Source organism: Electrona antarctica (genome assembly GCF_951216825.1).
Source record: "Electrona antarctica genome assembly, contig: scaffold_512, whole genome shotgun sequence".
Classification (NCBI taxonomy): domain Eukaryota; kingdom Metazoa; phylum Chordata; class Actinopteri; order Myctophiformes; family Myctophidae; genus Electrona; species Electrona antarctica.
Genome location: NW_027638186.1, coordinates 55787 through 82724, shown reverse-complemented (window position 1 = coordinate 82724; position 26938 = coordinate 55787). Strand labels below are relative to the sequence as shown.

The following is a 26938-nucleotide window of genomic DNA, read 5'->3' as shown; positions in this document are numbered from 1 at the left end:
TGAATTAATTTGGTAGTGGTCATTCTGGGGGTCCAGAGTGGATTCATTTGGTAGTGGTCATTCTGGGGGTCCAGAGTGGATTCATTTGGTAGTGGTCATTCTGGGGGTCCAGAGTGGATTCATTTGGTAGTGGTCATTCATAGAACTCACCTGCTCTTTATGGCATAGGCAGCTCCCGACAGGATCCGCCGGGAGAAACTATACGCAGCTGCTAGACATGAGACTAATTAATTAGAGCGACAGAGAGAGAGAGGAGTGTGTGTGCGTGTGTGTCAATTTAACCAAGGTGCAGACGATCAGAAATCAGCAGAGAGTGAGTGATGTTTGGCTACTCTATGAAATCAGCAGAGAGTGAGTGATGTTTGGCTACTCTATGAAATCAGCAGAGAGTGAGTGATGTTTGGCTACTCTACGATCAGAAATCAGCAGAGAGTGAGTGATGTTTGGCTACTCTACGATCAGAAATCAGCAGAGAGTGAGTGATGTTTGGCTACTCTACGATCAGAAATCAGCAGAGAGTGAGTGATGTTTTGCTACTCTATGAAATCAGCAGAGAGTGAGTGATGTTTGGCTACTCTATGAAATCAGCAGAGAGTGAGTGATGTTTGGCTACTCTAATCAGCAGAGAGTGAGTGAGGTTTGGCTACTCTAATCAGCAGAGAGTGAGTGATGTTTGGCTACTCTATGCAGAGAGTGAGTGATGTTTGGCTACTCTATGCAGAGAGTGAGTGATGTTTGGCTACTCTATGCAGAGAGTGAGTGATGTTTGGCTACTCTATGCAGAGAGTGAGTGATGTTTGGCTACTCTATGCAGAGAGTGAGTGATGTTTCTACTCTATGCAGAGAGTGAGTGATGTTTCTACTCTATGCCGAGTTGAAGTGGACTGGGACCCAGACTTTTTTTTTCTCCCTGCAGGAAATTAAAACGTCTAGGTTTCCGAGGCTACTGCTCTAGTAACTAACTTTGACCATGGACAGGAAGGCTACTGCTCTAGTAACTAACTTTGACCATGGACAGGAAGGCTACTGCTCTAGTAACTAACTTTGACCATGGACAGGAAGGCTACTGCTCTAGTAACTAACTTTGACCATGGACAGGAAGGCTACTGCTCTAGTAACTAACTTTGACCATGGACAGGAAGGCTACTGCTCTAGTAACTAACTTTGACCATGGACAGGAAGGCTACTGCTCTAGTAACTAACTTTGACCATGGACAGGAAGGCTACTGCTCTAGTAACTAACTTTGACCATGGACAGGAAGGCTACTGCTCTAGTAACTAACTTTGACCATGGACAGGAAGGCTACTGCTCTAGTAACTAACTTTGACCATGGACAGGAAGGCTACTGCTCTAGTAACTAACTTTGACCATGGACAGGAAGGCTACTGCTCTAGTAACTAACTTTGACCATGGACAGGAAGGCTACTGCTCTAGTAACTAACTTTGACCATGGACAGGAAGGCTACTGCTCTAGTAACTAACTTTGACCATGGACAGGAAGGCTACTGCTCTAGTAACTAACTTTGACCATGGACAGGAAGGCTACTGCTCTAGTAAGTAACTTTGACCATGGACAGGAAGGCTACTGCTCTAGTAACTAACTTTGACCAGGACAGGGCCAATATATTTCCAAACTTCCACATTGCATATTACTGTCGTAGCAAAAATAGCCAATCTACAAGGACAAAACGCGTCGCAATGCGACGCGTTTTGAGCTTGTAGATCGGCTATTTTTTGCTAAAATTTAACTGAAAACCTGAATAATTTTTTGCTATTTTGAATTGGAATCCTGAAAAGTAACCTTTTTTATTGAATTTCAAATGCATTTAGTTAACTTTATGAACTGTTAACATCACTACATTGGGCACAAAAAAGACAATGACATTTTAATACTAGTCATTAAGTACTAGTCATTTAATACTAGTCATGAAGTAATTAAAGCGGTTTTGGAATTGTAATCAACTAGAATCCTAGTTCCGTTGGCAGCGCAATGGGAAGAAGGAAATAGCGGGATTTGACAGACTCCACTCCAGTATTGTGCCCTTGACATGTAGTAACGGATGGGTATTATTATTCTTTGTTGTATTTTCACATCAAAGGAAATTAATGTAAATGAAAATAAGCAGACATGAAACTGCTTTTTACTGTTTTTGTTTACTTACAATAAATTACTGTTTTTGGAAACCAAAAGATGTTGAGAATGGAGCAGAACATACTGTAGTATATGTTTTGGGGGACCTTGACCGCATGATAGTAGGGCTACAATATTTTGGATTGCGGATTGCAGTGACCCCACATTGTTTGTTCGGGAACAATATTTGTAGTTACAATGAGGGCTACATGAGCCGAAGGGAGAGAAACACTTCGCCTCTCTCCAGTCCGTGCGTATGGTGCTGGTACGGATCGCATCGCTGACTGACATAAACACCGTTACAATTCAGAGGCACTTCAATAAGAAAACTCAACTAATAACGCTTGTGTGTGTTAATCAGCCCGATGCTGACGTTAGTATATAATGTTTAGATTGTTTTCCTGGCTGAATAACAACGGATCGCATCGCTGACTGACATAAACACTCCAATTCAGAGGCACCCCGCACGCACACACACACACACACACACACACAGAATCCATGCACCTCGTTGCGTCGCAGTTGTCATGTTTCCATGAATTAAACGGGTCGCGCAATTGTCGTGTTTACATTAATGAAACTGGTGGTGCAATTGTCGTGTTTGCCTGAATTAAACGGTGTATGTATGTAATCGCGCCGCTGTCCATCCAAGTCCGAATCAGTGTGTGTGTGTCTGTGTGGGACTATGTGTGTTGTGGAAGACGGGGAACAATGTTGCCAGGTCGTGAATTGTAAGCGAGTTGTAGTGTGTTTAAGTAGCGTGGTGAAAGGCGTTGTTTCTGGGTCTGTTTGCTTGTTTCTGGGCCTGTTTTCATAGACCTGGCAACAGTGGCCCGTGTGTGTGTGTGAGTGTAGTGTCGTGTTCGTGTTGTTCTTCTAATGTGTGTGTGTGTAGCGTGTAACTTCCGGTGTTGCAGTAACATAAAAGCTCTCGTGGGTCACGTGGTTGGCTTTGAGCAAATGGGAGAGGGGATGTAGTGTTGCCAGGTCCGCGTATTCGTATTGTAAGCGAGTGGTAGTGTGTGTAAGTAGCGTGTTGAATGGCATTTTTTTTGGGCTTGTTTTCATAGACGTGGCAACAGTGTTCCGTGGCCCGTGTGTGAGTGTGCGTGCGGGGGTGTCGGTGCTTGTGGCGTTGTTGTGTTTATTAGTGATATTGATGTTGTTTGTGAGTGTGGAAGGCAGCCGGCTTTAGTGGCAGTGCAATGACAATTGTTCCGGGGGTGGTGTTGAGTGTCAGTATGCTGCGGGACATGAGGAGATAGCCGTGGATCGACGCGGAGGGTAAGTCTCTGACGTCACTGTAGTGTGTTGCAGTGTGTTGCAGTGTGTGTTGCACTGTGTCAGTGACGTAGTAGCTGTTGACTTTGGTTCCCTTTTCCTGGATTGGGTACATGTTTTCAAATGTATATTAGATACTATATCAGTGTTCTGATATTAACCTGCAGGCCGCATTAAGTGAAGGTGGGGGCCGCATGTGGCCCCCGGGCCGCCAGTTGCCCACCCCTGTACTAGACCAACTCGACTAGTCTCTAGTTGAGTTGGTCTAGTAGTTACTAGACCAACTCAACTAGTCTCTAGTTGAGTTGGTCTTGTAGTTACTAGACCAACTCAACTAGAGACTAGTTGAGTTAATAATAATAAGTAAAGAAAGTCAGCAGGAAATGAAGGAAGACTAAAGGGACTTGGACTCTCTCTTCAATAAACATATAATAAACAAGTAAGACGCGCAAACGCGGGAAGCGAACGCAGCTCGTAAATTGCAATAACAACAATTAGAATAAATTACGTACTTTTTAAGGTTTTTTTTAAGTTAATTTTTTTTAAATTAAATGTTTTTTCAAGTTATTTTTTTAGTGTGTGTATGTGTGCGTGCGTGTTTCTTTTTTAGGTTTTTTTTTTTAAAGTTTTTTCTTTAAGTTTTTTTTTAAGTTAAGTGTTTTGTGTGTGTGCGTTTTTCCTTTTTACGTTTTTTTTTTAAGTTAAGTTTTTTTTTAAGTTAAGTTCTTTGTGTGTGTGCGTTTTTCCTTTTTAAGTTTTTTTTTTAAGTTACGTTTTTTTTTAAGTTACGTTTTTTTTAAGTTAAGTGCGCGTTTTTCCTTTTTAAGTTTTTCTTTTAAGTTACGTTTTTTTCAAGTTAAGTTTTTTTTTAAGTTAAGTTTTTTTTGTGTGTGTGTGCGTGCGTGCGTGCGTGTGTGTGTGTGTGTGTGTGTGTGTGTGCGTGCGTGCATGTGTGTGTGTGTTTTTGTGTGTGATACAGCTGCGCCCTCTGGTGGTGGGCGGGTGGTGTTACAGCGTGACACACACACACACAGACACACACACACACACACAGACGTGATCTGCTGGGTCTCATAGTAAATGCTCACTGCGTTCGCAATAAAAGATAATATCCCAACAAAACAAAACAACCACACAAGCATACATTATAACATAAACATGCTTTAAAAACAAAAACACGCAAACAGGCATAAACAATACAAAAAAACATTAAATAAAATATGTAAAACCATCTACCAAAATAGCCATAGCATTCCAAATAGCATTCTCCAATGCTAAATCCTTTAGTGAGGGAACACCCCTTCCCCCCAATGCTAAATCCTTTAGTGAGGGAACGCCCCTTCCCCCCAATGCTAAATCCTTTAGTGAGGGAACGCCCCTTCCCCCCAATGCTAAATCCTTTAGTGAGGGAACGCCCCTTCCCCCCAATGCTAAATCCTTTAGTGAGGGAACGCCCCTTCCCCCCAATGCTAAATCCTTTAGTGAGGGAACGCCCCTTCCCCCAATGCTAAATCCTTTAGTGAGGCAACGCCCCTTCCCCCAATGCTAAATCCTTTAGTGAGGGAACGCCCCTTCCCCAATGCTAAATCCTTTAGTGAGGGAACGCCCCTTCCCCCCAATGCTAAATCCTTTAGTGAGGGAACGCCCCTTCCCCAATGCTAAATCCTTTAGTGAGGGAACGCCCCTTCCCCCCAATGCTAAATCCTTTAGTGAGGGAACGCCCCTTCCCCCCAATGCTAAATCCTTTAGTGAGGGAACACCCCTTCCCCCCAATGCTAAATCCTTTAGTGAGGGAACACCCCTTCCCCCCAATGCTAAATCCTTTAGTGAGGGAACACCCCTTCTCCCCAATGCTAAATCCTTTAGTGAGGGAACGCCCCTTCCCCCCAATGCTAAATCCTTTAGTGAGGGAACGCCCCTTCCCCCCAATGCTAAATCCTTTAGTGAGGGAACGCCCCTTCCCCAATGCTAAATCCTTTAGTGAGGGAACGCCCCTTCCCCAATGCTAAATCCTTTAGTGAGGGAACGCCCCTTCCCCCAATGCTAAATCCCCAAATAGTGGCTTTAGAAATAGTGGCTTTAGAATGCTCGGACGAAAATATGTTGTCCGGACAAGGATGTTATTCTTTACAGTTAAGGATGTTATTCTCACAAATAACTGCCTTGGAATCCTCATATAAACAGCTTTCTGTTAGTCCTCATATAAACAGCTAACAGTTTCTGTATCAGTGGTGCTCAAACTATTTCATGTCAAGGACTCCAAACATTGTATTCATGTATTTGGCCTCCGACCCCCCATCTGAAAATATGTTGTTCCCCCCCCCCCCCCCCCCCCCCCCCCCCCCAAAGCAAAGATTTGAGTTGAAAACGTTCGCTCTCAAGTTCATAGCGCGGCACTCTGTGCCGCGCTATGAACTTGTAGGTCTGCTATTTTTCAATAGCTAAAGCATAACATAATGCTTAAAACACCAAAAGGGGTTCCCGCCCAAAATGGGTTTTAATATACAGACTACAGTATATAATTACCATGATCTCTTGGTTTTCGTCAAAGCAGTTGTTCTGCATCTTTCTTGCAGCTTCGAATCTAAACGAAACTCAAAACTAACCCTTTTTTTTCAATCCTTCTCGTTGCGTCTGATGTCACAATGACCTCCTGACCACATACAGGAAGTCAGGCATGTACGCACACACACACACACACACACACACACACACACACACACACACACACACACACAGACGGGCAGTGTAGATAAATCCTCGGTGGTGTTTTGTCTGTAGTCTGTAAGAGATGTGATTCATGCTTCGTCTTGCGATGCCACCGCACGCCGAAACTGGCCACTGTTCTACAAGCTCACAACGCGGTGCGTCTGCAACGCGGTGTGAGCTTGTAGATCTGCTGTTGGGCATGCGACTAGAGACGAAATGTTTTTATAATCGTCATGGGGGCCCGTGCGTGTGTGTGTGTGTGAGTGCGTGCGTGCGTGCGTGCGTGCGTGCGTGCGTGCGTGCGTAGTGGTATATCAATGTTCAAATGTATAATTTAGACATTTGCAGACGCTCCAGACAGACTCACCTAGAAAGTGCAAGATCAAAGTAATTGATTGTGCGTGTTCGTGTATGATGCAATTATGTGTTATGTCTATCTCTGTGCGTGTCTCTCTCTCTGTGTGTGTGTCTCTCTGTGTGTGTGTGTGCGTGTGCGTGTGCGTGTGCGTGTGTGTGTGCGTGTGTTTTCTGAAAAAACATCGTCGACTGAAACTAAGACGAACAATGTTGTTCGACTACCTTTTTTTTCACTGACGAAAACTGAACGGAAACTAAATGAAAACTAAGCTATGACTAAAACTAAGACTAAATCTACTGACAATTTCGTCAACAAATAAAAAGTAGACTAAAATGTTAGGCTAGTCCCTGGACAAGAGATCCAGTATATAAGTCATTTTACACTTGGTTGCTGAAAATAGCAGATCTACAAGCTTGTAGATCTGCTATTTTCAGCGTAAGTGTAAATTACGACGACATCAAGGCCCGCCAAAATACATTTTAGTCGACTGAATCAACTGTAAATTTAGTCGACTAAAATCACATGACATTTAGTCGGCTAAAACTAGACTAACACTAAAACATTCCAGGTGACTAAAATATGACTAAAACTAAATAAAGTTTGAGTCCAAAGACTATGACTGAACTAAAATAGAAATTTGCTGCCAAAAACAATGCGTGTGAATGTTGTATAACGGTCTGTTTATGAAGCCAGGCTGAATGTTGTATAACGGTCTGTTTATGAAGCCAGGCTGAATGTTGTATAACGGTCTGTTTATGAAGCCAGGCTGAATGTTGTATAACGGTCTGTTTATGAAGCCAGGCTGAATGTTGTATAACGGTCTGTTTATGAAGCCAGGCTGAATGTTGTATAACGGTCTGTTTATGAAGCCAGGCTGAATGTTGTATAATGGTCTGTTTATGAAGCCAGGCTGGGCAGAAAGATCAATGTTGTATAACGGTCTGTTTATGAAGCCAGGCTGAATGTTGTATAACGGTCTGTTTATGAAGCCAGGCTGGGCAGAAAGATCAATGTTGTATAACGGTCTGTTTATGAAGCCAGGCTGGGCAGAAAGATCAATGTTGTATAACGGTCTGTTTATGAAGCCAGGCTGGGCAGAAAGATCAAGCGATAACTCCAAATCAGACAATCAGCTTTTATTTGTCACTTTATACACAATATCTAGGTGAGTCAATTTAGTGAAAAAAAGCACTTAACCCCAAACATTTTTTTACAAAAGGTTTTTCAATGGATTTCGGTAGTAATGGGCATGCTAAATAACATACTAAAAGTCTACCAAAATCGACCTCCCAGAAAGCCGCCATTTTCAAGATGGCGTCCAAAATGGCTGCGCGGAGCTTAAAATGGCTATATCTCAACTGGAGAAAATGTTGCAAAGGATTTGTCAACTGATTCTGGTACCTCTGGACATGCTTATGAACATACCAAAAACGAGACATGGCCAAAGCATTTTCGAGGGTCCCCAGCGAAACACGTTGAGAACCCCTGGTCTACACAATACAAAACGTTGAGAACCCCTGGTCTACACAATAAGAATCTGGGACAATATACCTTCTGATGACTTCATCAGAAGATTTCACTTCTGATGATTTCACCATCTGAATCAGTTTCATTAGGCATGTTTTCACAGTCTGAGCTAGGAATGTTGTTACTGGTGTTGATTGGACAGCCTGCATTCACGTTCTCATTCAGTAGAAAGGATAAAGCCACAACCCTTGGACAAAAATCGGCTATCAAGGTTGCTCCTGATCGAACCATTGATTCTACACTTCTGTTTCAACGTTTCCTGATTGTCTCCAAACTGGAGAGCTGTCATTGGAGGAGGTTATGTGTTACGAGCTCAGTCCTTTCCCTCCTGCCCTTTTTGAAGACAGAAACGTTTTCTGCAAGGCTGATAAACCACAACTAGCGCATGCAATCTGTGATCATGCAAGTGATGCAATCTTAGATTCGGTACCAGAAACAAGAGTATTACGTTCTTGATGGAGGTTCACTCCTTCACCGAATACCATGGAAGCTTGCTACAAAGCTATGGTACAATTGCACAGTCATATGCAGACTTCACCATCAAGCATTATGGCTCAGCAACAACCATTCTGTTCGATGGCTATGAGGATGGGCCATCCACTAAAGATAATACACATCAAAGAAGAGGAAACAATATTCATCCCATTGTCAACTTCACTTCTGAGACAGAGTTCACAGGTAAGAGGGGGTGGAGTTCCTGTCAAGGGATCTGAATAAAAAGAGACTGATCCAAATGAAATCGAAACCGGTGGATTGTGCAGTCCGGGTAGGGAATGAGGCATTACCCCAGGTGAAGGAGTTCAAGTATCTCGGGGTCTTGTTCACGAGTGAGGGGAGGACGGAGAAGGAGATCAGCCGGAGAATCGGAGCGACAGGGGCGGTATTGCAGTCGCTGTACCGCACTGTTGTGACGAAAAGAGAGTTGAGCCAGAAGGCAAAGCTCTCTGTCTACCGAGCAATCTTCGTTCCTACTCTCACCTATGGTCAGGAAGTGTGGGTCATGACCGAAAGAATAAGGTCGCGAATACAAGCGGCCGAAATGAGTTTTCTTCGACGGGTGGCTGGCATCTCCCTTAGAGATAGGGTGAGAAGTTCAGTCACACGAGAGAGACTCGGAGTAGAACCGCTGCTCCTTCGCCTGGAAAGGAGTCAGCTGAGGTGGTTCGGGCACCTGGTTAGGATGCCTCTCGGGCGCCTCCCTAGGGAGGTCCTCGACGCACGTCCCACTGGGAGGAGACCCCGGGGCAGACCAAGGCGCAGTTGGAGGAAATACATCGACTCACTGGCCTTGGAACGTCTCGGAATCCTCCAGGAGGAAATCACTAATGTTGCTCTGGAGAGGGAAGTCTAGAGCACTCTGGTGGAGCTGTTGCCCCCGCGACCCGACTACGGATAAGTGGTTGAAGATGGATGGATGGATGGATGATCCAAATGATAAGTGATGAACTCAAAAAAAGGAATTGCATTGTGATCAATGCACCTGGAGATGCTGATGTAGACATAGCAAAGGCTGCAGTGGATGCATCTCTTCTTCACACCACTACGCTGATTGGAGAAGATACTGATCTCCTTGTCTTACTCCTTTACTATGCACAGGGAGATAGTAAGTGCCTTTATTTCAGATCAGACAAGACAAAAGCTGATGGCAGTTTTAAAGTGTATGACATAAAACATTTAAAGGAAGTACTCGGACATGATATGTGTTCTCAGATGGCTGTGACACGACTTCTCGGATCTTTGGGGTTGGCAAAAAGACTGCTTTTCAGAAGCTTGTAAATCCTGCGATCCTGCGATCTTGTGCCAATGTTTTCACTGTCTCAAACCAGACCACAGAGGTGATTGATGACCTTGGCTGCCAACTAAGTAATGGCTGTCCTCTTTGGTGGAAAGTGCACAGATTCGCTCGCAACAATGCGATATAACACTTTCAGCAAGAAGGTTGTCTCAGCTTCATCTGTAACGCCTGAACGTCTGGTTGCCACCAACTGAATCTGCTACCAATTTCACTGTCCTAGAGCATACTACCAGATCATGATCTGGATGGGAACAGAAGATGGTATGATGCCCTGAAGAGGCCCCCAGGGTGGCACCTTCTGTACAATAGATTTGCCACTCATGTCAACAATGAATGTTGCTCCAGACAGTCTCTTGAAGGTCATTCATTGTAACTGTTCCACACCTTGCAAGACACTCCGCTGCTCATGCAGAAAAGATGGACTACCTTGTACTACTGTCTGTGGGCCATGCCAACTTCAGGAATGTGACAATCCACATAACGCGTTTCTTCCAGGGGATCTTGAGGAGGATGATGAATAAAGACCACCTTTCTTAGTTGAATAGTAACCCATTTTAAGGTATAACCAATTTAAGCTCCAGGCAGCCATTTTGAAAATGACACCTTTCCAGCAGGTTTATTTACCTAGATTTTTGATTTTAAGCTTGGCCGGCTGCCATTTTGAACGCCATCTTGGAAATGACGCCTTTCCAGCAGGTTTATTTACCTAATTTGTTGGTATGTCCTTAAGCATGTCCAGAGGTACCAGAATCAGTTGACAAATCCTTTGCAACCTTTTCTCCAGTTGAGATATAGCCATTTTGGGAGGTAGATTTTGGTAGACTTTTAGTATGTTATTTAGCATGCCCAATACTACCAAAATCCATTGAAAAACCTTTTGTATCAATTTTTTTGGGGTTAAACCCTAAATTGACTCACCTAATCTCTGCTGTCGGGAGGAAACCTCATAACTCCACCTCATAACTTTTGGAGTTATGAGGTTTCCTCCCGACAGCAGAGATTAGGTGAGTCAATTTAGGGTTTAACCCCCAAAAAATGATGGAGTTAGTTGCTTTATAGCAGACAGTTTGAGAGGGGAAGAGGTGGGGGAGTTAGCTGCTTTATAGCAGACAGTTTGAGAGGGGGAGAGGTGGTGGACTTAGTTGCTTTATAGCAGACAGTTTGAGAGGGGGAGAGGTGGTGGACTTAGTTGCTTTATAGCAGACAGTTTGAGAGGGGGAGAGGTGGTGGAGTTAGTTGCTTTATAGCAGACCGTTTGAGAGGGGCAGAGGTGGTGGACTTAGTTGCTTTATAGCAGACAGTTTGAGAGGGGAAGAGGTGGGGGCGTTAGCTGCTTTATAGCAGACAGTTTGAGAGGGGAAGAGGTGGTGGAGTTAGCTGCTTTATAGCAGACAGTTTGAGAGGGGGAGAGGTGGTGGAGTTAGCTGCTTTATAGCAGACAGTTTGAGAGGGGGAGAGGTGTTGGAGTTAGTTGCTTTATAGCAGACAGTTTGAGAGGGGGAGAGGTGGTGGAGTTGGCTGCTTTATAGCAGACAGTTTGAGAGGGGGAGAGGTGGTGGAGTTGGCTGCTTTATCAGACAGTTTGAGGGTCCAATGGAGTTAAGAGGTTTTGTCCAAAGCACTTTTTACTACTTTCCATTGGTGCAATAGTTTCTAAACAACACACAGACGTAAAGGGTGTTCAATAGCACTGATTTATGCCAAAAAAAATCAAAAACCTAAAAAATGTAGTTACTATAATTTTTGGAGTCATTGACATAGAAACATGAGGTTTTTCAGAAAACTGTCAGGATTTAGAAGACATTTGTAGAATCGTCCTCAGGTCTAAATGGGTTAACACCCCAAGTGTCATAAACGGAGGTCTCCGTCCTATCAAATAGTAACGCCCGAAGCCCATGCAGGGCGGAGAAGGAACTTGATATCAAAACCGATCGCATCGCTCCACCTCCTGATTTTGCTTAGTTCTGTTGGTTAATGCTGTTGGGCAACATTCGATGTCATTTCCGGTTGGGACGTCATCCAAAATGCCCCCCCCCCCCCCCCCCCATTTTAGCGGATGAGATCGAAAATCTTAAAACGTGAATAACTCTTGATCTAAATCATTCCGTCCAATTCTAACCAAAGACTATGTGTTAGACGGCCCACCGCGGTTCCGTCGCTAGTCACGTTAGAATGAATCATACCTCCCGTTGTGTTAGATGGCCCACTGCGGTTCCGTCGCTAGTCACGTTAGAATGAATCATACCTCCCGTTCCATCCATCTAGTCACGTTAGAATGAATCATACCTCCCGTTAGAATGAATCATACCTCCCGTTAGAATGAATCATACCTCCCGTTCCATCCATCTAGTCACGTTAGAATGAATCATACCTCCCGTTCCATCCATCCATCGCCTCGGGGGTGTTTTGGCGACACGTTGCTGCTACAGCTACATCCAAGATGGCGCCTGGTGCGTCGCTAAATGTGCTCCGTTGCTGCAAATCGCTGGGCGCTCTGATTTAATGGTCCTAAAGACCCCCGGGCGTTCAGAGTGTTAACAACCTGGACGACATGCTGGTGCTTCCTCCTATAAGCTCTTGGACCTCCTACCAGATAGCAGGAGTTCAAAGAGACGGTGGGAAGGGTGGGAAGCAGGGACGTGCACACATAGACATCAAAGGGGGCTTCAGCCCCTGCCCCTTTTACCCGTCTGTAAAACAACTGCCCTCTCCAGACCAGCATTTACTACATGGTGAAAGAAATGCAAAATGCCACTCCTCTCCTTTCCATGCCATGCCGGAAGGAAGGCAGCGTTCAGGAGAATTGCTTTTTTTCTCCCAACTCCCAAGTCTCCTAGAACTTAAGCACACCGCGTCTCCACTATAGCTAAAGAGTGCTGGGTTGCGCCCCGAAAATAGCTGATCTACAAGCTCTCAAGCTTGTAGATCACCTATTTTCGCTATTTTCGTCCAAAAGTGCCCTTTTATACGGGATTTCAGCCTCTAACACTCTCTGCATGTCCCTGGGTGGGAGAGGAGAGGACGGTCATTATGCACATGGGCCTTCCTGACTATAGGACGGTCATTATGCACATGGGCCTTCCTGACTATAGGACGGTCATTATGCACATGGGCCTTCCTGACTATAGGACGGTCATTATGCACATGGGCCTTCCTGACTATAGGACGGTCATTATGCACATGGGCCTTCCTGACTATAGGACGGTCATTATGCACATGGGCCTTCCTGACTATAGGACGGTCATTATGCACATGGGCCTTCCTGACTATAGGACGGTCATTATGCACATGGGCCTTCCTGACTATAGGACGGTCATTATGCACATGGGCCTTCCTGACTATAGGACGGTCATTATGCACATGGGCCTTCCTGACTATAGGACGGTCATTATGCACATGGGCCTTCCTCACACATGGGTCTGTGTACAGTATGTGTCACATATGGGGGTCCAGGGACCCCCAGGGGTCCTTGAGGGAGTTCCAGGGGGTCCCCAGCTAAATGATAGTTAGGAACCAAAATGGACCCTTATGGGTCTGTAACTCTGATAATGTACAAATGTTCCATTTATACACTCTCAGAGTTAAATTAACATTGATTTTACAATATAAATTGTGGTCCCAGAGATAGAAATGCCATTAAATGGGGGGTCTGTAGATTAATGCATGTAATACTGCAGGGGGTCCTTGAAATTAAACGGGTTGAGAATCACTGTTAGAGCCGTAACAATCTTCTCTTATGGGGGTCCCTGGCATGTCTTTTCTAACGGGGGTCCGCGGGGCTAATTAGGGTCAATTTGGGGGTCCTTGACGTGAAAAAGTTTGGGAACCACTGGTGTACAGTATGTGTCACATATGGGGGAAGGAACCTAACAACTTAGCCTGAAACCCACCTCTGCTCTCTATGGCATAGAGGCAGCTCCCGGCAGACCCCCTAGCCTGGGGTCCACCACGGACCCCCTAGCCTGGGGTCCACCACGGACCCCCTAGCCTGGGGTCCACCACGGACCCCCTAGCCTGGGGTCCACCACGGACCCCCTAGCCTGGGGTCCACCACGGACCCCCTAGCCTGGGGTCCACCGCGGACCCCCTAGCCTGGGGTCCACCACGGACCCCCTAGCCTGGGGTCCACCACGGACCCCCTAGCCTGGGGTCCACCACGGACCCCCTAGCCTGGGGTCCACCACGGACCCCCTAGCCTGGGGTCCACCGCGGACCCCCTAGCCTGGGGTCCACCGCGGACCCCCTAGCCTGGGGTCCACCGAGGACCCCCTAGCCTGGGGTCCACCACGGACCCCCTAGCCTGGGGTCCACCACGGACCCCCTAGCCTGGGGTCCACCTCTGCTTTCTATGGCATAGAGGCAGCTCCCGGCAGGATCCGCCGGGAGAATCTAGACGCAGCTGCGCCACATGAGACTAATTAATTAGAGCGACAGAGAGAGAGAGGAGTGTGTGTGTGTGTGTGTGTGTGTGTGTGTGTGTGTGTGTGTGTGTGTGTGTGTGTGTGTGTGTGTGTGTGTGTGTGTGTGTGTGTGTGTGTGTGTGTGTGTGTGTGTGTGTGTGTGTGTGTGTGTGTGTGTGTGTGTGTGTGTGTGGGTGTGCGTGTCAGACGATGCAGACGATCAGAAATCAGCAGAGAGTGAGCGACGTTTGTGCTACTCTATGCCGAACTGAAGTGGACTCGGACCCAGACCTTTTTTTTTCTCCCTGGAAATAAAAAAGTCTGTGTTTCCGAGGCTACCTAACAACTAACTAGATATACAGGCAGTTCGTGTCTCTTCAGATTGTTGTCATTGCTGTTATTTTTAGCATCATTTTGTGACTACAGAGCGTTTCTGGATACTGCACTAGTCTGGAACAGCTTGTCATGCAGTGAGAAAAACACTAAAGGATTATAATCTAATGGTGTGTTATTTAAAACACTAAGGTATTATAATCTAATGGTGTGTTATTTAAAACACTAAGGGAGTATAATCTAATAGTGTGTTATTTAAACACTAAGGGAGTATAATCTAATGGTGTGTTATTCAAAACACTAAGGGAGTATAATCTAATGGTGTGTTATTTAAACACTAAGGGATTATAATCTAATGGTGTGTTATTCAAAACACTAAGGGATTATAATCTAATGGTGTGTTATTTAAAACACTAAGGGATTATAATCTAATGGTGTGTTATTTAAAACACTATGGGATTATAATCTAATAGTGTGTTAATTAAAACACTAAGGGATTATAATCTAATAGTGTGTTATTTAAAACACTAAGGGATTATAATCTAATGGTGTGTTATTTAAAACACTAAGGGAGTATAATCTAATGGTGTGTTATTTAAAACACTAAGGGATTATAATCTAATGGTGTGTTATTTAAAACACTAAGGGAGTATAAACTAATAGTGTGTTATTTAAAACACTAAGGGAGTATAATCTAATGGTGTGTTATTTAAAACACTAAGGGATTATAATCTAATGTGTGTTATTTAAAACACTAAGGGATTATAATCTAATGTGTGTTATTTAAACACTAAGGGATTATAATCTAATGGTGTGTTATTTAAAACACTAAGGGAGTATAATCTAATGGTGCGTTATTTAAAACACTAAGGGATTATAATCTAATGGTGTGTTATTTAAAACACTAAGGGAGTATAATCTAATAGTGTGTTATTTAAAACACTAAGGGAGTATAATCTAATGGTGTGTTATTTAAAACACTAAGGGATTATAATCTAATGTGTGTTATTTAAACACTAAGGGATTATAATCTAATAGTGTGTTATCTGTTCCCCAGGGTTAAAACACTAAGGGATTATAATCTAATAGTGTGTTATCTGTTCCCCAGGGTTAAAACACTAAGGGATTATAATCTAATAGTGTGTTATCTGTTCCCCAGGGTTAAAACACTAAGGGATTATAATCTAATGGTGTGTTATCTGTTCCCCAGGGTTAAAACACTAAGGGATTATAATCTAATGGTGTGTTGTGTTATTTCTTCCAGGGTTACTGTGTTCGCTGAAACCATGTGCCTGGAGCATCAACACCACATGTGGAATCGGACAAGCAGTTAAAGGGAAGAAATGTGTTGGTAATAATGACCTCCTGATTTTATGCTTACTTCTGTTGGTTAATGCTCTGAGGCTATATAGAGCACCGGAGTCTGACGTCAATATCGCTAGAGGGAGAAATCAAACCTATATACCGTAATGCATTTCTTTCTGTGTGAGTAGCTGTCATTCCTTCACAACTTCTTGTCTTTTCTTGTGGCTGACTAGACATTTTGGGGTTTCAGATCGATGCGTGTCTGCAGCAGCCGTGGAAGTTAGACTCAAACAGTTCGACGCGTGTCTGTGGAAGTTGGACTCAAACACATCGATGCGTGTCTGTGGAAGTTAGACTCAAACACATCGATGCGTGTCTGTGGAAGTTAGACTCAAACACATCGATGCGTGTCTGTGGAAGTTAGACTCAAACAGTTCGACGCGTGTCTGTGGAAGTTAGACTCAAACACATCGATGCGTGTCTGTGGAAGTTAGACTCAAACACATCGATGCGTGTCTGTGTAAGTTAGACTCAAACACATCGATGCGTGTCTGTTGAAGTTAGACTCAAACACATCGATGCGTGTCTGTGGAAGTTAGACTCAAACACATCGATGCGTGTCTGTGGAAGTTAGACTCAAACACATCGATGCGTGTCTGTGGAAGTTAGACTCAAACACATCGATGCGTGTCTGTGGAAGTTAGACTCAAACATAGCCCCTCTCGGGACCCTCTGTAAAGTTTGTTTACACTGGACTTTACATAGGGTCCCTCCCCATCGGTCCCAAGCTAAATGGTATACAGACGTACTTTCCGTCGGAAACGTCCGTGCTGCGCTGTTTGAGTAGTCGTGATATGTTTCAAAAGAAGCATATAGGAGCTATAGGAGACAACGGAAACCTCAACGAATTTTCCTTTGGCGCAGAAGCCGTTAAGTATTTTTGTTTGACCGTTTTGGCAGCTCTGAAATTCTCTCTTCCTTCCTTCCTTGACTTCCTTATTGACATCCCATTGTACCGCCTCCAGAGCCAGGTTGGCTAGCTGCGCGTCCCTACGTTCCTGCCTCTGATCTGCTCTGTCGCAGCTAGCCAGTTCCGGTGCTGGAACTGGACCTGGACCTGGAACTGGAACTGGACCTGGAATCCTGATAGTTTTATAGAAACCCTATGTTTCTATATGTCAGTGGTTCTCAAACTATTTCATGTCAAGGAGCCCCAGAATTATCTGTAATTGGCCGCCGACCCCCATCTGAAAATATGTAGTTCCAGGGACCCCCCCCCCCCCCCCCAGAAGCAAATATTTGAGTTAAAAACGCTCTGAAAGAATATATTATTATAATGTGGGCCACATTTTAACGATTTAAAAAAAAAAAAAAATAGCAGATCTACAAGCTCTTAGAGCGGCACTCGGTGCCGCTCTATGAGCTTGTAGATCTGCTATTTTTCAACAGCTAAAGTACAACATAATGTTTAAAACACAAAAAGGGGTTCCCGCCCAAAATGGGTTAAATAGGTTAGGCCCCTCCCACTGGACCGTACCAACCTTAATTGATTCCACAATATTACCAGCCTATTCCCTGCATGTCCAGAGACAATAAACTCACTTCAACACATGTATGATCACATTTAGAGCATTACACATTTCCCACAACAATTCACATACAGTAAGTATTTACAAAACCACAGTTTGATCAGGTGGGATGGACCGAGCATGCTCCCTACAGTGGAGTCAGTCAAGCACTAAGAAAGGCAGCCCTGATGCTTCAATGGGGTCCTTTCCCACTGGTCAGAACCCAAGGAAGCTCTGAGAAGGAAGGGAAGTGGTCACGTGACTGGGCTGCGCCATGACACTTTCATGGACACTTTCATGGGAGCCAAACTACCCGGAAGTTTGGCAGAATGCACTGGAGTCAATGAGAGCTCAGTGACCAGCTCATGAACAAACATTATTTATGAACAATTGAGACCTTTTGTAAAGTAATCACTTCTGGAAAATAACAGAAGACATGTAACACATTATTGTCTGCTGTGTTGTTATTTGATGTGTACACTGTAATTTTTATAGAGGTATGATATCGCGAGACTTCCCACCGTTTCCTGTCTGGCAGCCAAATCTCGCGATACTTAGATCCTCAGATAAAATGATATACTGTACACTCTGTGCACATCAAAAAGTAAGTGATTAGAAAACCACCTGTGATATGTCTGTTATTTTCCAGAAGTGATTACTTTACAAAAGGTCTCAATGGTTCATAAATAATGTTTGTTATGAGCTGGTCCAGCCGGCTCCATTCACTGCCATGTATTCATTGCACTTCCGGTGTGAGTTTGGCTCCCATGAAAGTGTCCATGAAAGTGTCATGGCGCAGCCCAGTCACGTGACCACTTCCCTTCCTTCTCAGAGCTTCCTTGGTCAGAACCAAGGACAGTCTAAGAAGGACGAGACGCGAAGACCGTACGGGCGACGCCATGTTGCTTTGGAAGGAAAGAAACATGCGCAGTTGAGACCAAGGAAGCTGAACGCGGAAGTGTTGGCTACATATAGCCCATTGCGCATGTTTCTTTCCTTCCAAAGCAACATGGCGTCGCCTGTACGGTCTTCGCGTCTCATCCTTCTTAGACTGTCCTTGGTCAGAACCAGGAAGCACTGTGGTAACAGTTGTCAAACATTTTCAAAACAACACGACTTACTTAAAGGACCACTTCACCACTTTTCAACTTCTCTTCCTATAATTGGTCCTAACTAATGTTCATGATAAAATACCACCATTTTTTCCTACTCAGTTTGTGTCTCATAGGAGGGCTGTGGGCAGTTCAGAAACCCGGTGACATCATCGATGGTGAATCCAAGCTAATAGAAACTGCAGGCTTTCTTTTCATGAAAAGTTGCAATGCAAAAGTTGAAGCCATCGTTCTCACGATAATACAAATCTAAATATATTTTAAAACAAATCTTGTTTAAAAAAAAATCTGCCTAGAGTAGGGAAAAAATGGTGGTGTTTTATCATGAACATTAGTGAGGACCAATTATATGAAGAGATGTTGAAAAGTGGTGAAGTGGTCCTTTAACTTAAATAATAAAGGTGAGATTTGAATCCATTGTGAACTGTCTGTGACCTTATTGATACATATTTGACATATAGGGGAGAACAGGAAACATGAAAACATTGTTATAAATCCTTGTGTGTCAGTGTCAGGGTAATCTGCTTGCCGCAATTTGCAACTCTAGATTTTGTTTATAATGGGATGAATCTAGAGTTGAAATCCCCTCCATTGACTCCCTACTCATCACCAATCCCCTCCATTGACTCCCCACTCATCACCAATCCCCTCCATTGACTCCCCACTCATCACCAATCCCCTCCATTGACTCCCTACTCATCACCAATCCCCTCCATTGACTCCCCACTCATCACCAATCCCCTCCATTGACTCCCCACTCATCACCAATCCCCTCCATTGACTCCCCACTCATCACCAATCCCCTCCATTGACTCCCCACTCATCACCAATCCCCTCCATTGACTCCCTACTCATCACCAATCCCCTCCATTGACTCCCCACTCATCACCAATCCCCTCCATTGACTCCCCACTCATCACCAATACCCTCCATTGACTCCCCACTCATCACCAATCCCCTCCATTGACTCCCCACTCATCACCAATCCCCTCCATTGACTCCCTACTCATCACCAATCCCCTCCATTGACTCCCCACTCATCACCAATCCCCTCCATTGACTCCCTACTCATCACCAATCCCCTCCATTGACTCCCCACTCATCACCAATACCCTCCATTGACTCCCCACTCATCCACATTGTGTTTGCGATCTGCTTGTATTAAACAACGTTAAACTCACCAACATTGCAGCTCTAGGCCAAGCTTTAATTATCCCATTTCAATCTGCCGAGCTTTTGTGTCATAAAAATCCACCGTAGACATGTTGTTATGAGCTACTTTCTGTCAAGAAATCCTCTGCAGGTGATTATTTTTCTAAGTGCTGGAGTTTGGAGGCACTCGTCGTAAGTCACTGAACGGCCCTGCGTACCACCTGTTACTGAACGGCCCTGTGTACCACCTGTTACTGAACAGCCCTGTGTACCACCTGTTACTGAACGGCCCTGCGTACCACCTGTTACTGAACAGCCCTGTGTACCACCTGTTACTAAACAGCCCTGTGTACCACCTGTTACTGAACGGCCCTGTGTACCACCTGTTACTGAACGGCCCTGTGTACCACCTGTTACTGAACGGCCCTGTGTACCACCTGTTACTGAACGGCCCTGTGTACCACCTGTTACTGAACGGCCCTGCGTACCACCTGTTACTGAACGGCCCTGTGTACCACCTGTTACTGAACGGCCCTGTGTACCACCTGTTACTGAACGGCCCTGCGTACCACCTGTTACTGAACAGCCCTGTGTACCACCTGTTACTGAACGGCCCTGCGTACCACCTGTTAGTCACTGAACGGCCCTGCGTACCACCTGTTAGTCACTGAACGGCCCTGCGTACCACCTGTTACTGAACGGCCCTGCGTACCACCTGTTACTGAACAGCCCTGTGTACCACCTGTTACTGAACGGCCCTGCGTACCACCTGTTACTGAACGGCCCTGCGTACCACCTGTTACTGAACAGCCCTGTGTACCACCTGTTACTGAACGGCCCTGCGTACCACCTGTTACTGAACGGCCCTGCGTACCACCTGTTACTGAACGGCCCTGTGTACCACCTGTTACTGAACGGCCCTGTGTACCACCTGTTACTGAACGGCCCTGTGTACCACCTGTTACTGAACGGCCCTGTGTACCACCTGTTACTGAACGGCCCTGTGTACCACCTGTTACTGAACGGCCCTGTGTACCACCTGTTACTGAACGGCCCTGTGTACCACCTGTTACTGAACAGCCCTGTGTACCACCTGTTACTGAACGGCCCTGTGTACCACCTGTTAGTCACTGAACGGCCCTGTGTACCACCTGTTACTGAACGGCCCTGTGTACCACCTGTTAGTCACTGAACGGCCCTGCGTACCACCTGTTACTGAACGGCCCTGCGTACCACCTGTTACTGAACAGCCCTGTGTACCACCTGTTACTGAACAGCCCTGCGTACCACCTGTTACTGAACAGCCCTGTGTACCACCTGTTAGTCACTGAACGGCCCTGCGTACCACCTGTTACTGAACGGCCCTGCGTACCACCTGTTAGTCACTGAACGGCCCTGCGTACCACCTGTTACTGAACAGCCCTGTGTACCACCTGTTATTGAACGGCCCTGCGTACCACCTGTTACTGAACGGCCCTGCGTACCACCTGTTAGTCACTGAAAAGCCCTGCGTACCACCTGTTACTGAACGGCCCTGCGTACCACCTGTTACTGAACAGCCCTGTGTACCACCTGTTAGTCACTGAATGGCCCTGCGTACCACCTGTTACTGAACAGCCCTGCGTACCACCTGTTACTGAACGGCCCTGCGTACCACCTGTTACTGAACGGCCCTGCGTACCACCTGTTACTGAACGGCCCTGCGTACCACCTGTTACTGAACGGCCCTGCGTACCACCTGTTACTGAACGGCCCTGCGTACCACCTGTTACTGAACGGCCCTGTGTACCACCTGTTAGTCACTGAACGGCCCTGCGTACCACCTGTTACTGAACGGCCCTGTGTACCACCTGTTAGTCACTGAACGGCCCTGCGTACCACCTGTTACTGAACGGCCCTGTGTACCACCTGTTAGTCACTGAACGGCCCTGCGTACCACCTGTTACTGAACGGCCCTGTGTACCACCTGTTAGTCACTGAACGGCCCTGCGTACCACCTGTTAGTCACTGAACGGCCCTGCGTACCACCTGTTACTGAACAGCCCTGTGTACCACCTGTTACTGAACGGCCCTGCGTACCACCTGTTACTGAACAGCCCTGTGTACCACCTGTTACTGAACAGCCCTGTGTACCACCTGTTAGTCACTGAATGGCCCTGCGTACCACCTGTTACTGAACGGCCCTGCGTACCACCTGTTACTGAACGGCCCTGCGTACCACCTGTTAGTCACTGAAAAGCCCTGCGTACCACCTGTTACTGAACGGCCCTGCGTACCACCTGTTACTGAACAGCCCTGCATACCACCTGTTACTGAACGGCCCTGCGTACCACCTGTTACTGAACAGCCCTGTGTACCACCTGTTACTGAACGGCCCTGCGTACCACCTGTTACTGAACGGCCCTGCGTACCACCTGTTACTGAACGGCCCTGCGTACCACCTGTTACTGAACGGCCCTGCGTACCACCTGTTACTGAACAGCCCTGTGTACCACCTGTTACTGAACAGCCCTGTGTACCACCTGTTACTGAACAGCCCTGTGTACCACCTGTTACTGAACAGCCCTGTGTACCACCTGTTATTGAACAGCCCTGTGTACCACCTGTTACTGAACAGCCCTGTGTACCACCTGTTACTGAACAGCCCTGTGTACCACCTGTTACTGAACAGCCCTGTGTACCACCTGTTACTGAACAGCCCTGTGTACCACCTGTTAGTCACTGAACGGCCCTGCGTACCACCTGTTACTGAACGGCCCTGTGTACCACCTGTTAGTCACTGAACGGCCCTGCGTACCACCTGTTACTGAACGGCCCTGTGTACCACCTGTTAGTCACTGAACGGCCCTGCGTACCACCTGTTAGTCACTGAACGGCCCTGCGTACCACCTGTTACTGAACAGCCCTGTGTACCACCTGTTACTGAACGGCCCTGCGTACCACCTGTTACTGAACAGCCCTGTGTACCACCTGTTACTGAACAGCCCTGTGTACCACCTGTTAGTCACTGAATGGCCCTGCGTACCACCTGTTACTGAACGGCCCTGCGTACCACCTGTTACTGAACGGCCCTGCGTACCACCTGTTAGTCACTGAACGGCCCTGCGTACCACCTGTTACTGAACAGCCCTGTGTACCACCTGTTACTGAACGGCCCTGCGTACCACCTGTTACTGAACAGCCCTGTGTACCACCTGTTACTGAACAGCCCTGTGTACCACCTGTTAGTCACTGAATGGCCCTGCGTACCACCTGTTACTGAACGGCCCTGCGTACCACCTGTTACTGAACGGCCCTGCGTACCACCTGTTAGTCACTGAAAAGCCCTGCGTACCACCTGTTACTGAACGGCCCTGCGTACCACCTGTTACTGAACAGCCCTGCATACCACCTGTTACTGAACGGCCCTGCGTACCACCTGTTACTGAACAGCCCTGTGTACCACCTGTTACTGAACGGCCCTGCGTACCACCTGTTACTGAACGGCCCTGCGTACCACCTGTTACTGAACGGCCCTGCGTACCACCTGTTACTGAACGGCCCTGCGTACCACCTGTTACTGAACAGCCCTGTGTACCACCTGTTACTGAACAGCCCTGTGTACCACCTGTTACTGAACAGCCCTGTGTACCACCTGTTACTGAACAGCCCTGTGTACCACCTGTTATTGAACAGCCCTGTGTACCACCTGTTACTGAACAGCCCTGTGTACCACCTGTTACTGAACAGCCCTGTGTACCACCTGTTACTGAACAGCCCTGTGTACCACCTGTTACTGAACAGCCCTGTGTACCACCTGTTAGTCACTGAACGGCCCTGCGTACCACCTGTTACTGAACGGCCCTGTGTACCACCTGTTAGTCACTGAACGGCCCTGCGTACCACCTGTTACTGAACGGCCCTGTGTACCACCTGTTAGTCACTGAACGGCCCTGCGTACCACCTGTTAGTCACTGAACGGCCCTGCGTACCACCTGTTACTGAACAGCCCTGTGTACCACCTGTTACTGAACAGCCCTGTGTACCACCTGTTAGTCACTGAATGGCCCTGCGTACCACCTGTTACTGAACGGCCCTGCGTACCACCTGTTACTGAACGGCCCTGCGTACCACCTGTTAGTCACTGAAAAGCCCTGCGTACCACCTGTTACTGAACGGCCCTGCGTACCACCTGTTACTGAACAGCCCTGCATACCACCTGTTACTGAACGGCCCTGCGTACCACCTGTTACTGAACAGCCCTGTGTACCACCTGTTACTGAACGGCCCTGCGTACCACCTGTTACTGAACGGCCCTGCGTACCACCTGTTACTGAACGGCCCTGCGTACCACCTGTTACTGAACGGCCCTGCGTACCACCTGTTACTGAACAGCCCTGTGTACCACCTGTTACTGAACAGCCCTGTGTACCACCTGTTACTGAACAGCCCTGTGTACCACCTGTTACTGAACAGCCCTGTGTACCACCTGTTATTGAACAGCCCTGTGTACCACCTGTTACTGAACAGCCCTGTGTACCACCTGTTACTGAACAGCCCTGTGTACCACCTGTTACTGAACAGCCCTGTGTACCACCTGTTACTGAACAGCCCTGTGTACCACCTGTTATTGAACAGCCCTGTGTACCACCTGTTTTGAATCTGCACATAATGCAGGAGGTGCTTCCAAACTGCAACACACAGGTGAAAGAATCATCTGCAGAGGATGTCTTGACAGAAAGTATCTCATAACAACATGTCTAGGGTGGATTTTAATGAAACAAAAGCTCGGCATATTGAAAGAGGATAATTAAAGCTTGGCCTAGAGCTGCAATGTTGGTTGAGTTTAACGTTGTTTAATACAAGCAGATCGCAAACGCAAATTGGATGAGTGGGGAGTCAATGGAGGGTATTGGTGATGAGTAGGGAGTCAATGGAGGGTATTGCAACTCTAGATTCATCCCATTATAAAAATATATAGAGTTGCAAATTGCGTCTAGGTAATCTGCCACTCTGATATCATTATATATAATTATTCTTGTCTTTTGTTTCTCTGTTTCTCTGTGTCAATGTGCACAGATGTTTCTCTGTGTCGATGTGCACAGATGTTTCTCTGTGTCGATGTGCACAGATGTTTCTCTGTGTCAATGTGCACAGATGTTTCTCTGTGTCGATGTGCACAGATGTTTCTCTGTGTCAATGTGCACAGATGTTTCTCTGTGTCAATGTGCACAGATGTTTCTCTGTGTCAATGTGCACAGATGTTTCTCTGTGTCAATGTGCACAGATGTTTCTCTGTGTCAACAAGGGACTAAATTATTTTCGCTCCTATGCCACCAAAATGTGGAACGCCCTACCAACAGTCATTAAGACATGCGAATCCCTTGACTCCTTCAAAACGTCTCTCAAAGGGCACCTACGGACGGCTGCAATATGAACCCCCCCCACCGCCCACCTTCTTTTCCCCTCACTGTATATGTTTCTTTTCCCTTTTTACCTCCTTTATGATGAATTCCTGTTCTGTTCTTTGACTACCGGTATATAGAAGTGTCTATTTGTACGTCTCTAAATGTTTTGATTAATTGAACATGGTGGACCCTCTTGTAAACAAGTGTAATGCTGGGTCGTCCACTCACAGTTAACAGTCTTTGTATTGAGTTTGTGCTTGAAATGTACTGTAATTCTGCAAACTTTTAATAAATATTTCAATCAATCAATCAATCAATCAATCAATGTGCACAGATGTGAACGAGTGTGCGGACGGTGACATTGTTTCTCTGTTCTAGATGTGAACGAGTGTGAGGACGGTGACATTGTTTCTCTGTTCTAGATGTGAACGAGTGTGAGGACGGTGACATTGTCAGCATCTGTGGAGAACACGCACAGTGCCTCAACACGGACGGGAGCTTCACCTGTCGATGCCACGACGGGTTCAAGAACGTGGCGCACGAAGTCGACTTCACCGCCTGGACGGGGCGCTGCGAAGGCGAGTGTGGAGAGACGCCCATCTGTACTGACCTGCTGGCGTACAGGCTTGCACCTCAGTGTTGTTTTAGTCTTTAGTTTTAGTCGTAGGTCTGCCTTGATGGCATTGTAATGGCTGATTTTACACTTGCTGAAAATAGCAATATCAATACGTTTTGGGCTTATCGAGTACCCGTTACCAATACGTTTTAGGCTTATTGAGTACCCGTTATCAATACGTTTTGGGCTTATCAAGTACCCGTTATCAATAAGCTTTGGGCTTATCAAGCCTGTTATGGAGCATAGCGGCCCATGACGTCATGTTTAAACAATCATGGCAAGAGTCGATCAAGGAATAAATGTAATCATCCACGCTGGCACAAACATGTGGGTCTAAAAGTGTATTGATAGCTGCCAACCAGCTGCCAGGGTAAACAACATTAGCCTGGTTAATAAACCAGACCGAATCAGCCGTTGGCAAAAAAAAGTTGCCTACCAGCGGATTACGGTCTGGCGAGGCTCAGTAGCACGCCTCTTTCCTACAGCAGAGAACAGGTCGGACCAATCGGGACACGGTATGCAATATAGGCGGGCTTTGGTACAGTGACGTTCAATGCTTGAGACTTTTGACTGACAGTAGCTCTGACCAATTGCGTCAAAGAGAAAATGTTCCCCGGGAAATGAAATCCAAGTGGAGCCAGCCCAGACTGATATACCGCGACAGTGTTGTGTGATATTAGTCTGGCTTATTAGCCAGGCTAAAACAACATAACACTTAAGTTTAACAGTTTCTTTAATATTATTTTATTGGTCAAAAGGTCAATTGTCTGTTATAAATGTACTGTATTTGAAGACCTTAGTAAAATATACTGGTTCTGTTCAGAATGTATCGTCTCCTGTCTTTACACAAAATAATATAAAATGCTGGATAGTGGTCTCGATAAGAACCCGCCTCGATATGCCTGATCGATAAGGTGATCGTTATCAATAACAATTAACGAGCTACATCCCTACTTATTAGACATAATAATTGATTATTTCTCTCTCGGTCAAGCAGACATTAATGAGTGCGAGGACAAGCTGATCTGTGGTCGCCATGCCAACTGTACTAACACCATCTGATCTAACACCAGCTGATCTGTGGTCGCCATGCCAACTGTACTAACACCATCTGATCTGTGGTCGCCATGCCAACTGTACTAACACCATCTGATCTAACACCAGCTGATCTGTGGTCGCCATGCCAACTGTACTAACACCATCTGATCTGTGGTCGCCATGCCAACTGTACTAACACCAGCTGATCTAACACCAGCTGATCTG

At 46.1% G+C, this 26938-nt stretch overlaps 1 protein-coding gene across 1 annotated transcript in view; it reads left to right on the top strand.

Moving 5' to 3' along the window:
* Nucleotides 1–404: 404 nt before the first annotated feature.
* LOC306918317 (adhesion G protein-coupled receptor E5-like) overlaps nucleotides 405–26938 on the top strand; it is a gene marked incomplete at its 3' end in the record, with an annotated part of 80316 nt that continues 53782 nt past the window's right edge. The window contains exons 1-3 of the mRNA XM_079531207.1: nucleotides 405–518; nucleotides 15800–15886; nucleotides 25482–25637. Of these exons, the coding sequence (XP_079387333.1) occupies nucleotides 440–518; nucleotides 15800–15886; nucleotides 25482–25637 (322 nt within the window). The remainder of the gene's footprint in view (nucleotides 519–15799; nucleotides 15887–25481; nucleotides 25638–26938) is intronic.